The sequence below is a fragment of the Nannospalax galili genome, unplaced genomic scaffold (assembly GCF_000622305.1).
Source record: "Nannospalax galili isolate Female #2095 unplaced genomic scaffold, S.galili_v1.0 scaffold127, whole genome shotgun sequence".
Lineage (NCBI taxonomy): Eukaryota > Metazoa > Chordata > Mammalia > Rodentia > Spalacidae > Nannospalax > Nannospalax galili.
Genome location: NW_008360326.1, coordinates 1,013,086 through 1,030,094, shown reverse-complemented (window position 1 = coordinate 1,030,094; position 17,009 = coordinate 1,013,086). Strand labels below are relative to the sequence as shown.

General features: G+C 37.2%; 1 protein-coding gene across 1 annotated transcript in view; it reads left to right on the top strand.

Annotated features, from left to right (window-relative positions):
- Abca12 (ATP binding cassette subfamily A member 12) overlaps window positions 1–17,009 on the top strand; it is a 168,568-nt gene that overhangs the window by 95,170 nt on the left and 56,389 nt on the right. The window contains exons 15-23 of the mRNA XM_008825667.2: window positions 901–1,074; window positions 3,543–3,707; window positions 4,009–4,219; window positions 5,477–5,616; window positions 7,704–7,823; window positions 10,198–10,288; window positions 12,995–13,174; window positions 13,739–14,054; window positions 15,216–15,330. Of these exons, the coding sequence (XP_008823889.1) occupies window positions 901–1,074; window positions 3,543–3,707; window positions 4,009–4,219; window positions 5,477–5,616; window positions 7,704–7,823; window positions 10,198–10,288; window positions 12,995–13,174; window positions 13,739–14,054; window positions 15,216–15,330 (1,512 nt within the window). The remainder of the gene's footprint in view (window positions 1–900; window positions 1,075–3,542; window positions 3,708–4,008; window positions 4,220–5,476; window positions 5,617–7,703; window positions 7,824–10,197; window positions 10,289–12,994; window positions 13,175–13,738; window positions 14,055–15,215; window positions 15,331–17,009) is intronic.

Genomic DNA, 17,009 nt, shown 5'->3' with positions numbered 1-17,009 from the left:
TAGAATTTGGGTTCTTATTGCCTTCCTTCTTGGGTTATCCACTTTCTGTCACTATGATAAACTCCTCCTCCTCCTCCTCCTCCTCCTTCTTTAGTTTAAATCTCTGAAGCCATAGAGTATATGATGCGAAACTATAACTTTCAGTGATCATCAGAATGAAATGCAACTTAAATTGAGTAAATCTTTAAAATAAATGTGGATCACTAGCCATTTACACAGACTCCCAAACTTTCCCAGTGTTATTTTGTTCCCAGTTGTTTAAGCAAAATCTGCGAGCAGATGTGGTGGCTCTCCTATAAATCAAGCCTCAGAAGGTAGAGGCAGGGGATCCCCAGAGCAAGCTGATTAGTGAGACCACCCAGACCAGTGAGCTCTAGATTTGACTGAGAGACCCTGCATTATTGAATAAAGTAGAAAAGCAATGCAGCATGAGTCCTGAAACCCTGGCCCTCCATATGCATGAGAACTCACATACATGTACATCCATACATGCACATGCCACCATCCATGTGCAAAGAGGCACATATATACTCACACAAAACACACACACACACAGACACACACACACATATGAAAATGGAGAAAGAAAAGAAAGACTAGGTTCGATTCCCAGCACTCACATGGTGGCTATGAACTGTCCTTAATTCAAGTTCCAGGGGAATCCGAAGCCCTCTACTGACCTCCGCAGCATTGCATGACACAGGTGCACTCACATACATGCAGACAATACACTCATACACATAAAATAAAAATAATAAATAAAATATTTTTTTAAAAAGGTTATTTCATTCCTGGGGACTATTTGTCTTACTTGAAAATACAGAGCACACAAAAGCCTTCTCAAACCAGACAGAAGACATTCAGATGATTCATAACTATTTTCCTTCCTCCCACCTACAGATAATTTCTCGTGTGTTCTGGTTGCATTCTTGTGATGCCAATGTCACCAACCCCAAACTGGAAGATGCCATGAAGGAATTCTGCAGACTGCCTCTCCCAGAGAGATCCCACCAGTCCTACCTCATTGGACTCACTCTTCTGCATTACTTGGACATTTACAATTTCACATACAAGGCAAGTTGCTATTGGTAAATATGTTTACATGTTGGTTTACTGTAAAAAATGTTTACTCACAGGAGCTGGAGCGATGACTCAGTAGCTAAGAGTGCTGACTACTCTTGCAGAGGACCTGGATGCAGTTCCCAGCACCCACATGATGGCTAGCAACCTCCCTAACAACAGTTTCAGAGGCTCCAATGCTGTCTTCTGTCCTCCATGGACATTGCATGCATGGTTCACTCATATACATGCAGGCAAAACATTCATATACATAAAAATAAATAAATAAAATTTAATCACAAATGCTTCCTGATACCATAAGGGATGAGCCCCATTCATAGAGTACCTGGATTTATGGCATTATTTTGGAGCCAAGCAAGACTTCTGCTAGAGACCATATATTGCAAGTGCATACATTTTACAGATGAGGGAACTAATGCTACTGTGTTGTTAATCTCAGTCTGTGTATCTGAGAACAGGAATTGAGATCAATATATAATAAGATATAAACTATGATCATTTTTACAATAAAGAAGCATCAGTTTGACAAGATAAAAATAAAAATTAACAGAAATATTTTTCAAAAGCAAAACGGTATTTTTTGTTGTTTTTCAAAAATAAAATGTTAGCATTTCTTTCATGGATTTAGTTAGAAGCAGCCATCACTTACAATCATTATTAGAGAGGAGGTAACAAAAGTGCCACTGCACTAAGCAGATGTTCTGTAAGTGCCTACTTAAGATAGACTGGAAAGGAAAATCTAAATAGGAAAGTAAATATGTATGTCCACCCAAATCTATATTTGGGCTGAAAGTACTCATATTTTCTGAAAAACACTGAAAACTGCTTTTTCCCCCTTCTTAAAAAAAAGTCAGAGACAACAGTGCTGATGTATGTTGTTGCTCGACCATCGCTAAGGGGATAAAGATGTTTTGGGGTTAGTTACAGATAACCCTGTTCTGAGACCTCATGGTGTCTCCCACTGTGTCTGTCTGCCACCTGCCGTGGCCTCTGTAGCACTCCTCAACGTCCTCCCCACTGCCTCCGAAGCAGCAGAGTGACCCTCTTAAAACAACATTCACGTCACCCTTCTACTTCCAATCTCCCAGTGATTTCCGCCTCACCACCCAGAAAGCAGCAGCCCCAACTTAGCTGCTCCTGTGCTATGGGTACCGCGTGGTGTTGCCCCAGGAGATATAGGTCCCAGGATCTGAAGGCTCCTCACCCAGACCACCAACCTGCAGCACATTCATGTCCGCTGGCCTGCACGCTGTTTTCCGTCACACTTCCACGTTGTCTATTGTATTTGTCACCTGTTATTTATTTATTTTCAGCTTACCGTATTTAGTATGTAGATTCCATTGGGGCCTCCTTGCCTGCTAAAACATTTCTAATGCCAAGAACAGTATCTGGTACAGGTACATTTTCATCCCCATTGCTTACCAGAGAGAGGCGTGTATGCCTGGCCATGTCTCCAGCAAAATCTTGTGCTTGTCATGGTAAATTTTGATGTCCTTGGACACTGCAAAGAGCTTTTTGTCCTTAGAGACCTCACATATTTTCCCTTCTGCATAGAACTTTGTTTTTTATTCTTATACTAATCATCACATTTATTTATCTGTGTGTATCTACATGAGGGATTGTACAATCGGCACTTGCCTTTCTAACTTTTAAAGCAATATATTTTGGGGCTGGAAAGATGACTTGGTGGTTGCCCAAGTTTGATTTCCTGGCACCTATGAGGGGAGGCTCACAACTGCTTGTCACTCTAGCTCCAGGGGAATCCAACAACTCTGGCTCCCAAAGGCACTGCACTCACAAACAGAGACACACGTACACACACATAATTATAAATAGAATAGCCTTTTAAAATTATTTAATTTTGCAACCTTATTGAAGTATAATTTATATATCACAAAATTTACTTTCTGTATACAACTCAATGATTTAAAAATATTTTTATTTTAATTCTCACATACTAACTGCACATATTTATGGGATTCCCGAGGCATTTTAACGCAGGCCTATACTATTCAGTCAATGATATTCATCACTTGTTTTGGAAAGATTCAAAATCCCTCTACTAGCCATTTTGAAATCTTCAGTTAACTGCAGTTACTTTACTTTTTCTACTCACATCCTCTGAAAAAGCAATACAATCTAAACTGCCGAACCATCTCTCTAGCCCCTAAAGATATATTTTGTTTATTTTTTCACCTGGATTGTTTCTACTCTTTGGCTGTTGTAAATGAAGCTCTAGTGAATGTTCATGTACCGACATTTGCTGTGAGCTTATGATTTCCCTTTGCTGAGGTCCATACCTAGAAATGGAATTGCTGGGTTATATGGCAAATCTATGTTTAACTGTTTAGTAGACATTCAAAAACATTTTCCAAAGTGGTTGTGCTGTTTTATATTCTTAACACGCCACGAGGTTCCAGTGCCTCCGCATAAATCATTCATTTTTATTCTCTTTCCATTAGGTGTTTTTCCCTAGGAAAGATCAAAAGCCAGTCGAAAAGATGATAGAACTCTTCGTAAGGCTGAAAGAGATTCTCAATCAGTTGGCTTCCGGCACACATCCACTGCTAGATAAAATCAGATCCCTGAAACAAATGCACCTGCCCAGAAGTGTTCCATTAACACAGGTAGAAAAGTCACTCAGTAATGTTCCTGCTGAAAAATTCTTCCTGTCATACTGGCTTTTATTTAAGATTGGGTGCAATAAATTCAGCTACCAATGTAGTACATTAAAGAAAAAAAGTTACTAGAAGAAAACTCTCCTAAAGCACTAAAATTGGTGGTTTATCATTCTGTATTTATATTTTGTATTCTTACTTTAAAGGAATTATGGAAATTGTGGATACTCTAAATGTTATCATTTTTTCCTTCTATTTTGTTTTCTGTAGCTCAGGTAACATTAGTAAGTCTTGGGGTTTTGTCTCATAGGCAATGTACAGCAGCACCCGGATAAACTCACCAGCAGGATCGTTCAGTACCATCTCTCAAGCACTGTGCTCCCAAGGAATAACCACTGAGTACTTAACTTCCATGCTGCCTGCATCTCAGAAGCCAAAAGGCAACCACACCAAGGATTTTTTAACTTATAAATTAACTAAAGAGCAAGTTGCTGCAAAATATGGGATTCCCTTAAATGCCAGTGAGTGTACCTCAAAACAAACATGATAATTATTCTTCATGACAATTGAGAGTATTGCCCATTCATCATAGCTTTTTGTGATACATGAAGTATTAATTTTACCTCTGAGTAAAAACAGCAACCACTTATTCAGACTTGCCACATGCTCTGCATGTTAACTCATGCCCTCAACACAACAGTGCTATGAGTTAACACTGACCCTATTCCATTTTAGTGAGCACAAGAGGGCCACAAAGACTATATCACCTAGCCAAGGTCACTGAACTTGGAAGACTCAGAGGTCTTGGATGCTGTAAATTACACACTGTATAGTCATGGATCACTTTAAGTAATAGAGATACATTCTGAGAAATATGTCATTAGGTGCCTCATTCATTGTATGAACATCATAGAGTACATCTATGTGTAAACTAGATTGCCACAACAGCAACAGGTGACATAACTATAGAGGACCCCTGTCATATATGCAGTCCATCGCTGACCAAATCATTGTCATGAAGAAAAGGTCTGTGGTTAGCATCTATCCATCATAACAGTGACTTCCTTGTCAGTAGATAATATGAAAGCTTGCCTTAAATATGTTTGGGTCAGTATTTCTCCCTAAGTTTCTAGCATTAGACATTTATATCACATATAGTATTGCAGATGCATGCAACAGAGCAATAAACATTTAGTGGTGCATCAAAGTCGTTTACTTGATCTATAAACTTTAAGATGCAAAATGTGATCAGTGGAGCTCTTCCAAATAATATATGGATGTTTAGTATAGCAATCGGGTTGACTCGTTCATTCATCTTTTATTCATTCAACAAACACCTATTGGATAGCTCTTGTATATCTGGTACAATCTCAATAGAAGGATTTTGTGTATTTTTAGAAAATTAAGTGCTGGTAAAATAGATCTGTTGGAAGCAATTCTGAAATATGGTTTGCAATCTTTATATCTCCTCTTGGCAAAATGTAATCGTTTATTTTGGGTTTGCTTATTGGGTTAAATTTCTTCACCTAAAAAGATTCGTTATTATGCTTTCTTACTTGGATGCCAGATGCCTCACATCTGTTAACAGAGTAAGAAGTGCTAAGATATATATTTTGAGGCACTATAATAATATTCAGTACCAGTTTGTTATGAAGAAATAGATTTGGAATGTCCCTACTAATGATTTTTTGCTTTCTTTTAGGTTATAATCATTGATGCATATTAATTATACCTATTAATATGTTTATTAAATTATTTTGCTTTACTTTTATTTCCAGCACCATTTTGCTTCTCCCTTTATAAAGACATCATTAACATGCCTGCTGGACCTGTGATTTGGGCTTTCTTGAAACCAATGTTGTTGGGAAAGATTTTATATGCACCGTATAACCCAGTTACAAAGGCCATTATGGAAAAGGTTCGACTGTGATAGCTCAATGTTTCTTTTTTGAGTGCTTTTGTCTTAGTCAACTTCTACATTCATTTTAGCTGATTCTGATCCTTTTTTGTCTCTCTACCATTATTGTTGCCCTTGAGTTTTGGAGACACTTAATTTTTTACTTTGGTTCTAGAGCTGTATGGCTGGGAAAGGATGTAGATGAATTATATTAGGTGGTAACTCCTGGAGAAATGAACCATCTTGACACTTGAGAATGAAGTTGGATAAAGCAAGGCCTTAGACTTTTCAATTTGTCTCAAAAAGTTTTCAATTGGTGTCTGACTTTGAAAGAACATTAAAAAAAGTATACTAGAAAAAACATTGGGTAATTATATAGTTGTTTAAACAAAAATAATTCTGAAAGCATAGATTCTTGGCTCCATATTTGATTGTATAATTTAGCATTGCATATTGATGTCAAAGATACATGTTGAGAAAAACAGTATTATGAAAACTGTGCTTACCACCTGCCTCAGTTAACCACAATAGCATCTCATTTGTAAAGTTGATTTTAACAGTAGGAATAGTGGTCCTTGGCAGAGTATGTGCCTGCCCTGCACAAGGACCCTCAGTTCAATCTCCAGCACTGGAAATAAAAAAGCAGTTAGTAAAGTTGGCTTCAGGTCAGGCATACGGAGCATGTCTGTAGTCCTAGCACTCAGGAGGCTGAGGCAGGAGGATTGTGAGTTCGAGACTAGCCTACAGAGTGAGACCCTCTTTCAAAAAAAAAATGGAGCTTTAATGATTTGAATTATAAACTTACTCCTTTAAAAACTACAGGATGAAGGGTGGAACACTCTGTTTCAATATTACCTAGTCATTAAACTATAGTCTATGTGAATCTAACATTACCTTTAGGACTGTGAAAAAAGAACCAGAAGAAACAACTGAGTGGCTTTTTCTTTGAATGTTGACATTTAATACTTGCTTGCCTTGACTGTGTTTGGCTCTCATCTCCCCTCATTCTCCTTGCTTTATCTTACTCTTGTCCTCAGCTGCGCTCATACATGTTGGCATTCAACATTCACATGTCTTTCCATACTCTGTACAGATTTCTCTCATTCTTTCTAGATTACAATGTTCTGTACACATTCCTATTCAGAGTTCTTTGGTCGTCATTTGCTTTATTAAAATGTGATTACATTACAGTAACTTTCTTCCTACATGTTGCTTTCCCACATAGGAATACACGGTGAAAATTCTTCCAACTCAATAAAGATAGCTTAGCTTTTTCTTTTCAAAGACTGTAATTTTTTTCGTGCCATGAAATTTGTTTATCCGATTCTCAGGTGTTGGGCATTCATCTTGTTTCCAGTGTATGTTCTTGGGCTAGTGTAAACAATGTGGCCACCAAAAACCTTGTGTATATGCTGATGAGGTAATGGTATTTATATTGCAGTGAGATTGATGTCTAAGATAGGGAGACTGGAGGATATTTTATTACTTTATATTATTTAATCTTAATTTTATTTTACTTGATATAGGCTCTTCCCTGTGTAACACAGGCTGGCCTTGAACTCTTAAGGTCCTCCTGCTTTGGCTTCCCATGTGCTGGAATTATATACATGCACCACCATGCCTGACTGTACTTTATTTTAATAGCTCTTATGAGATTGTTCCCAGCAACATACCTATTCCCAGCAACATACTTCTTCCCAGCAACAACATGCAAGGATATCCTTCCCACTTTGTATTATAACTTAAAAGCTTTAACTTAAAAAGAATGTTATTCCTATATTCCTGAACTTGGATGTTCTTAAATAGTAAAGTGAAGTTTATCATGGGTAAAAATAAAAACTTACTGAAAACTCTAGGGAAACTTCCATTTTGACTGTAAATTCACCTTGGACATGAAGCAAGTTATAAGTTTTCCAGAATTTTTATAAATGATCTTGATTCTTATAAAATTTGCCACTTAAAGCTTTTGAACACATTGAAAATGTCTGACAATACTTCTTTTCTAACTCTACCTTTTGCTACTTTCTAAACAAAACAATTTTAAGATACAATTTGAAATAATAAAACATGATAATGAACCTGATCTCTTTTCTTTCTTTTTTATTAAGTCCAATGTAACTCTGAGGCAGCTGGCAGAATTAAGAGAAAAATCTCAAGAGTGGATGGATAAGTCACCAATCTTCATGAATTCCTTCCACCTGCTAAACCAGACGATTCCAATGCTCCAGGTACAGACCACTCTGTCATTCACCTTAGTGGGAATTATAACTCTTTGAGGTTTTAATTACCTTTATTATGTGAAGCTAGTAACTTAACATTCATATTCAAGAGATTATAATGACCTGCTCCCCATCCAGAGGCAGGATCTGAAATGGCACAACAGACTTGGTCACATTTATAACCACCTTTTCTCCTGGTTCTGCCCCTCCTCTCTGCTTCAGAGATAAAATGTCTTACACATTGGTGTAAATACTGATATAATCAGCTATTCAAAAACAAGATGCTATAAAATACGCTTGTTAAATTACATTTTGATGTTTTAACTGAATTAGAATTTCTAAAGTTTTAATAGTCTGTAAAACATTAAATTTGTGGACTTATTTTGTCAGAACATGTAACATACATATTACCAAATTCCAAATTCATTTTGACATATTGTACACAAGGTGTGCTCATTAAGGGAGTTAGGTAAGTGTCTTAAATTAAAGTTCATGTAAAGAAGAAAAACATTTACCAGGAAAAAAAGACATGTTTTAATAAATTAGCCCCTTCAGAACTGAGTCTTCACTCAGCTCCTCCTGATGTCCAGTCTAGTGTAAGGATTTGACATTGCAACTCCAATACAATGCACATTGGTTTGAAAACTATAATTTGCAATTCTTGTAAAAAGATGCAGGCTTTTCTAAAGATGCTGTGAATAGTGTAGGGAAATGTTCCAATCACAAACAGAGCTTTTGACAAGTAAAGCTCACACAGCAGGGCTGGCCTATTATCACTTGGAGAAAAGAAAATTGGCCAGAATGATGTAATCAAGGCGATCCATGAGAGAAGGGCTTGCATGGCAGAGACAGCCTTAGAAAACTGATGTAACCTGAGAATGTTCTTGCCCCCGCCCCCACATTCTCTTCTTTGCTGTCATGATAAGGAATTTGAACAGAGAATGAATGATTCATTTCATACACGTTTGTCAGGAAAATTATACCCCGAAGCAGCTTTCTTCAGCTTTGACCAACAATGGATACATAGCTACAATTACAACCTGGATTAGAAAATAAATAATTAAATAAATATAAAAAGCATTAATACATCTAATAACTATAAAGCAAAGTAAACTTTTCATCTGACTATTCAATTTTGGTTCTAAGTTTAAGCACACTCATTTGAGTGGATTTTTCTAATGCATCTCAGATAACAAAGGCTTCTTGAATAGAATTTGTTATATGTATTCCCCTAAGCGGAAGACTACTCTTTTCTCCTTTTACCTGTGAAGAGGAAAAGAAAAACCTGAACACATTTTATTAGGGAAATTTTTACTAGCTAAAGTGCTTAGTTAAAAAAGGACAATCACAATAGCTCCAAAGGGCAGTGTTTAGTAGCACCTCTGTGACTGTGTTCACAGGGGGTTCATCATCCAATGAAAGGATCTTTATTCTAGAACAGGACAATTCTCAATTATTGAGGAAAAACCTAGTGTTGTAAATGTACAGAGTTTGATATTTGAAGCATTAACCCAAGATATATCATGCTGGCACAAGACTTGCTTAACACCCACTGAAGCCCTGGGTTCAATCACCAGCACAAAAAGTATTCAGAAGATATAGAAAAAGGGTAATGATAGTACATACTTTAGGCATGGTTGAAAAATAAATGGAAAACAAGCAAAAATCTACATAACAGAACCTAGCACATAGTAAAATGGGCTAGCACGTACTAAAGGGTAAAAGTTATGTCTCTGAGGTTGGAAAAAAACAATAAAAGCATTTGAATTTTAAGGCAATTTTTTAAATTATCATTGATCTATGGATAGAGACACAGAGGTCTTTCAATTTATTTTTCCAAGTTCATCTAGTTGTTCTTTTTCCATATAGTATTATAATAGTGGACACTGACTTTTCCCATGAGTATTTATCCCCACTTCACAGAAAGATAACCTGAGGCTGGGAAGAACTGGGTACAAAGCCTCATATATGGAAAGGCATAGCTGGGATTCAGTCATAAATCACAGGCCTTGCAGACCTTGTGAATGTCAATAGTTGCTTATATTTGTCTTATTTGAATGAATGATATCCTTGAACCATATAATATAAACATATAGTATATATATTTTAAAAAATTATGTAATAGCTCAAAAATTCTATTAAATTGAGTATAATTTTCTGATGTTGAAAATTATGATCCTCAGGACATTTTTAGAAATTTGACCAATTTACATTAAAGACAAAAGCCCAGTCTTTTAAGCCATTTTATGCGAGCCTTCCCAAGTGGGTATATTGATAATACTCAGTGGTGGTTAATTCTTTGTTCCAAGATTGTGTTTAGAGTGACAACCATTGAACACGTTTTCTTCTTGCAGTGAAACTGACTCCTATTATTGTTTTTTAGAATACTCTAAGGAACCCTTTTGTGCAAGTTTTTGTAAAGTTCTCCGTGGGACTGGATGCTGTTGAACTTCTGAAGCAGATAGACGACCTTGGTGAGTTCAGTCACGTGGAACTTTCATTTGCAGGTTCATCCAAAATAAAACAAATAAAACCCACGGGCCTGGGTGAGAACTTCTTTCCCTTTTTGTCTGTATTAATTTCTTGCTAGTTATTGGAAGAAAAGTGAGAACCTAGACATGTCCATCCATATTCTTGGTTAATTAGAAGTAGTAGTGATTATTTATTTGCACATTCCCTAATCACAGTTGGTTTCAATAATTTTACAGCAGGGTTAGGTGGTGTAAATGCAGCCTTCCTTGCAATCCTAAGCAGGCAGTGAGCAGCAAGGCAGTACATTTTGAACTTTTTTTTTTCTTCCTTGAGAACTAGACAAGAAGTAAGTCCTTACACTGGCAGGAAGATAAAATGCTTTCTGGCAGCATTTAACATTTGATCTCCACTGACCTTAGTATCACTTGACTAACCCGAAATGTAATTGGAAAAGTTAGTAAAAGCAAAACAAAGGCAAATGTGGAGACTCAAAAGAAACTAAGCTTAAGTCAGTATTCAAGGTATTCTTCTCATGATCATATAAAGGGAACAGACCACAGAAGGTCAAAGGAAGCTGTCTGAACCTCTGCATTCCTGTGGCCAAGTCCCTACCTTCAACCAAAAGGATGCAAGACATCTAATTCCAGCTGTGGCTGACTCACTGTTGCTATGCAACCACAGAGATGAGAAAGGGATTGGGAGCACCAGAATTTGGCAGTAACAGAGCAAATACCCTTCCTTCCCAGCACCTCTGGGGCATAAATGACTTAGGAAGTGAGCTGGTGGTGGCGGGTGGTATTTCTATACTTGTAGAGAGCTGTATGATATATAATTGCATGCATTTATGATAATCAACCCAATTTGGTTAAAGAAAGGTATTAGGAGATTTATTTTCTAAAAGTAAATGGTAAGAAATCATTTGACAAAAGTGTCGGGGATAAACTGTAAAGTTCTTGAATAAATTTATCATTCATAACTTTTAAAATAGGAGATAAGTTTTAAAATTTAAAATCAGATTAAAATAAATATAGCATGCCTGGCATACTTAAAGCCCTGGGTTTGATGTTCAAAACTGAATACACATGCACATATGTATACACACACATACACACACACACACACACACACGTCAATGAGACTTGTATTATAATTAGATATACAACTTACTCTATAAGAGGTTATAGAGTTCAAATTGGGGGCACTGCTGCCCCTCGCAAGCATTTCTTTGATTCTGTCTACCAGCATGCCTACAGAATCCTTCAGTGTTTTGTTGATTTCCTGTGTCCACTGGAGGCCAAACTCTTCAATAGCAATGTACCCCTCCCCCACCAGCGTCTCCATGAAATAAAACATTTCCCTGTAAATTGTAAAAAGCAGTGCATTTCAAAAGTTGCCCCTCTACAAGTAACAAGTCTTATTTTGGTTATGAGAGGAAAAATTTATGATGGTCACAGCTCAGTCTTCATGATGATCAAGTTAGTAAAAATTTAATCGATCAAATGATTTGTTAACTTGTAATTTCATGTTTACCCTTCGTCCCTGTTGATTTTCTCACAAGGAATCATGAAATTGAAGAGCAATTAAATCCTCTTTCTTCCAGAGTAATTACTTAAAATTAAATCTTGAACATTTTGTCTAGATTAATTCAGTTATCAATAGAGATGAGTCATGTAAGGTATCATTGTTTATTTATGATGATGGTGCCAGAGATCAAATCCAGGACCTTGTGCATGCTAGGCAAGTGCTGTATCACTGAGCTGTACTCTTAGTCTATGTGAGATTTCCTACCACAGTGTAATAAAGTTTTAATATTCAGCACAGCTCTTCAGGCATCTTAAATGTTTCTGTAGCCCAGCTTAACGGGGACGAGTGGATGCCCTGAAATTCTTTTTCTTATTCTGCATAGACTTCCCTTGGTTTCAGTTTGTGCAATCACATTATCACATTCCTTATCCAAAGGAGGCATTTTTGTTTTATTTAAAACTGTAATATTTAGCCCATAGTCTTTATTACTACATGTCTACATACATTTATCTATATATTTATTTTGTGTGTGTGGTATATGCATATAAGATGTGTGTGTGTGTGTGTGTGTACATGAGTATGCATATGGAAGTAGAAATAGATATTGGGTGTACTCCTATATTGCTCTCCACCTTATGTCTTTGTGGCATGGTCCATCACTGAACTTGGAGTTTGCCAATTGAGCTAGACTGACTGGCCTGCAAAGTTCCAGGGAACCACCTACCTCCCCTGTCTCCATTCCCCCCAAGCCAGTGTACATGCTGCCATGTCTGGCTTTTTCATGAGTGCTGGGGATCCAAACTCAGGTCTACATGCTTTCCTAACAAGTACTTTACCCACTGAGCCATCTCCCCAGTCATTATATGAATACAATGTTTCAGATGTATACATCCTTAGTCTTTTATTATTTAAATTGTGGCAGAATGTACTTTTGCATTATCTTGTCTTTCTTTCTTGAACCTGGGTTAGCTATATTTCTGACTGGCTTAACATTTATCTGTAGACTGGACTCGTTTTCCTGGGTGTAGAATACTAGATGTTTTTAAAGTAAATTCTACAGCATCTCATTGTTTATAATCTAGTTTAATGTTTAACATGTGCCAAAATATCAGCATTTTGTCTTACTGCTTTTAGAATAAAGTTGATAATATATTTTTTTAATCTCTTTTGCCTTGCTTCTTTAGACAGTCTCAGGGTTAAGCTAGAGAACAACATCGACATTATTGATCAGCTTAACACACTGTCTTCCCTGACAGTAAACATTTCCTCCTGTGTATTATATGACCGTATTCAGGCATCAAAAACCATAGAGGAGATGGAGACCGAGGCTCAAAAGCTCTACAAAAGCAACGAACTCTTTGGAAGTAAGTGCAGTTCCATTAGGATTTGAGTTTCTCTTTGTAGTAAAATTGGTCAAATTTTTTCCTTACCTCTTTCATCTAGAACTCAAAAAAGTAGTCTGAAGGTCACGACCCTTTGTGATGTTGGTACAAATGAGACCCTTTCATGAAGTCAGCCAACGATACTGTCTAAGTAAGATAAACCTTCAATATAGGTCTTATTTTACTGGTACAGTTAAAATTAAGAATGGAAAGCATTATGTCTTTATAGGGTGAAGCTGAGTCCATCTGCATCATCAGTCAAGTTCATTCATTTAAAAGTAGGATGGTGTTTTTATAATTTTATTAAGTGGCTTAGAGTGATATATTTAATGTAACTACTTAGTTTGTGATTATATTTTTAAACTCTAGCTTTGAACCCTTGAGGTTGGCACCTCTTATTAACCATCCTTCTAAATCAGGAGCCTGAATCCACTGTCCCGTTACTAACTCAATTGACTACTTGGCTGCCCTCTAAGTACCCTCTGAACAGTGAGTAATACCACCCACAAAGTAACCTTTCTGCTGTTATTGCTGTTTTATTTTTAGGCGTTATCTTTAAGCTTTCATCTAACAGAAGCTCACACAGACGCTACAACTCTGAAAACATCTCTCTTCCTCCTGTCATAAAATACACCATCCGCATGAGTCTGAAGACAGCACAGACCACAAGAAGCATAAGAACCAAGATCTGGGCCCCAGGGCCGCACAATTCTCCATCCCACAACCAGATCTATGGTCGAGCTTTCATTTATTTACAGGATAGTATTGAGAGAGCAATCGTTGAATTGCAAACAGGAAGGAACTCACAGGAAATCGCAGTTCAGGTTCAAGCAGTTCCTTATCCCTGCTTCATGAAAGACAAGTAAGTCTCCATACTTGCAGGACTGGCTCGTGATCAGCCAGTTTTGAGAATCCCTTCTGCTCATAGCTTCAGACATATCAAACGGAATGGAAGATATTCACCACTACTCTGCTGTTTGCTTAGGGCCTAAAAAGGGGCGTGCCTTGAAGTTTCTTTAAAGAATGAAGCTAATAAAACCTTCATTTTTTTAAGGGGAGTAAGACCAAGGTATAAATTTAAACTCATATAAAAAAACCTCTATATGTTATTTGTTCTGCCCCCAAAACCCCTGCAGGTTCAATAGAAGCAGTCTCACTGTCATATTTTCAAATGAAACTAAAATTCAGAAAGCTTGAGTAATTTGACTCAGATATATAGTTGACCCTGCCCTGGGCCTTCCAATGATAAGGTTAGCATTTTCTCAGTACTATTCCAAACCTAAAACACACCATTGCTTGTCAGAAACAATACAAGAGTCTTGTTATTAGTGAATAGAAGCCTTTGTTCAATTCTAGAGCTAGAAACTACATTAAGAGTGGGCCTGGTCCAAGATGAAATTCATTGAACAAATGTTCTACAAATGTCTACCCCTGGAAGCAAAAACAAAAAAAAAAAAAAAAATAGTGCAACTCGTCTCAGACACACCCATCCTTCTGATAGTGACACATTCCTACACAGTGAACTGATGAATTATGGTGGCCTGGTGTTCCACGAATATTTACACCCAGAACTGTGTTTTCACTTTAAAAAAAAATATTTTATTATTATTTTCTGTGTATGAGGGTATTGTTTGCATGTTTATAGGTGCACCTGTGTCGTACAACACTGTAGCAGTCAGAACAGGACTTCAGAGTCCCCTGGAACTGGAGTTAAGGACAGTTTGTAGCCGCCATGTGGGTGCTGGGGATCAAACCCAGGTCCTCTGCAAGAGCAGTCCGTGCTCTTAGCCACTGAGCCATCTCTCCAGCCCTGTGTTTTCAGTTTTGTAGCATCCCCACAAGATGGGAAGCAAGCTGTTAAGCCAGCTTCCCCTCGCATAAATAATGGGGCTGCGTTAATGGTTAGTTTCATTTCCTAATGGGAATGTAATTTCCACACCAGAGGGGTGTGCTCCCCACCACATTACAATATGCAAAGACTATGGTCTTTCAGTCACTGGATTCTTTTGTTTTCCCTCCACAGCTTCCTCACCAGTGTCTCTTACTCCCTTCCGATTGTGCTCATGGTGGCTTGGATTGTATTTATAGCAGCTTTCGTAAAAAAGCTTGTTTATGAGAAGGACCTCCGGCTCCATGAGGTATGTTGAGAATCTTTTTTTATTATGAATAAGTCCTGTTCATGAAACAGTTAATTACTGTGATTTAGTCATACCTATCCAGACTCAGCCAGCGTAACTCACATTTTGTGAACTGAGAAGGCAAACATTTTACAGATCACAAAGGTGGCTTTATTTTGTTTTCTCAAAAAGTGACACAAAAGACAGTTAATAAGTACTTCTGAGAAGATAAAATCAGAATAATTATGAATGAAATATGAGTATAATTATGATACAGAATTTTTTCCCCTAAGTAATTACCTAAAGGATGTAGGATCTAACCAAGTTTAAATACTAATAAAATACTGAGGCAGAAAGATGGTCAGCATGGAAACTAAGCAAGTTCATTGTAGATATAGGTCTAGACATACATGTAGACATGTGGCTTATTTTACTTTTCAAGAAGAAAATTCTCTTTCCAGCTACCTTGTCTCCTTCAATTATCTTCCCTTCCATTTCCCAAGGATTTTATTTTCTGAAAAGGAAAAATTTTGGATTCTGCTGGTGACTGGATTAATGTTATAAGGGTGAGGATAAGACAGGAGGACAGAAGCATGCTCCCTTCTTAGGCACATTACTATGAACCCCACATCCAAAATATCTTACTTTTCTTTAGAATTTCTGATAAGGCATTGTGTAGTCATTAGATTGCATTTGAATAGAAATTATTTTATCTGCCCATCATGCAATGAAAACTTGACTTCTACTCATTGGTGAAGAAAACTGAAATGTTCCAAAACTGGGGCATAATAATTATTACAAGACCTGGCTGCAAATCTGGAATAATGAGGTTAGCATCACCTCTTAGTCTCCCGGTACTTTTCAGACATTCCTTGCCAAGGCTTCTGGGACAACTGGTTATTTCTCCCTGTGATATGAGTTGCCCTTTCATGTTAGTTTAGCCTCAGGCTTGCAGGGCTGTCTCTGCATCTGAACTTAGGTTCTTTATCTTTTCTATTTGAATCCTGCTTAGGTTTTTATATTTCAGTGACAATTTGGTAAATATCAACTGATCTGAACTGTGTTTTATTCCATACTATCTGCGACAGTTTCCTAACTGCAACCTGAAAGCTTGAATTCATACTTTGGGCTGTAATTCTGTTGCCTGCTCTTTCCTACCTTCTATTGCTCAGATTCTTGGCCTTCAGAAGTGAATCTTTCCAAAAGACAACTTTGAGGAAGAAAACTGTAATAGGAACCTAGCTATTTTCTACCTCAAAACAGACATTAACTTTAAATATACTACTTGTGATGGAAAGAAGAAGCATAAGTATGCATGTGAATCTTTATATACTTGTGCATGTACATGCACATACAAATATGTATCCCATATACATCTCATTATTTTGTGTTAGAACATAATGCTCTTTGAATGCATCTATGTACTCTAACAAAGATATCAGCACCTAATGTAGTCCTTTCTCAACTAAAGATATGAAAGATGCCTCTTTTTAAAGCAGTGAACCTGTTCTGTGTGGTAGCTCTGTGCCTTTGTTCAGTAGACATCCACTTTTAATTTTTTTTTTTTGTCTTTTTTTGGTCTTTTTTTGAGACAGGGTCTCCCTGTAGCCCACTGGCCTTGAACTCACAGAGATCCGCCTGCCTCTGCCTCCTGAGTGCTGGGATTAAAGGTGTGCACCACCATGCCCGGACTTCATTTA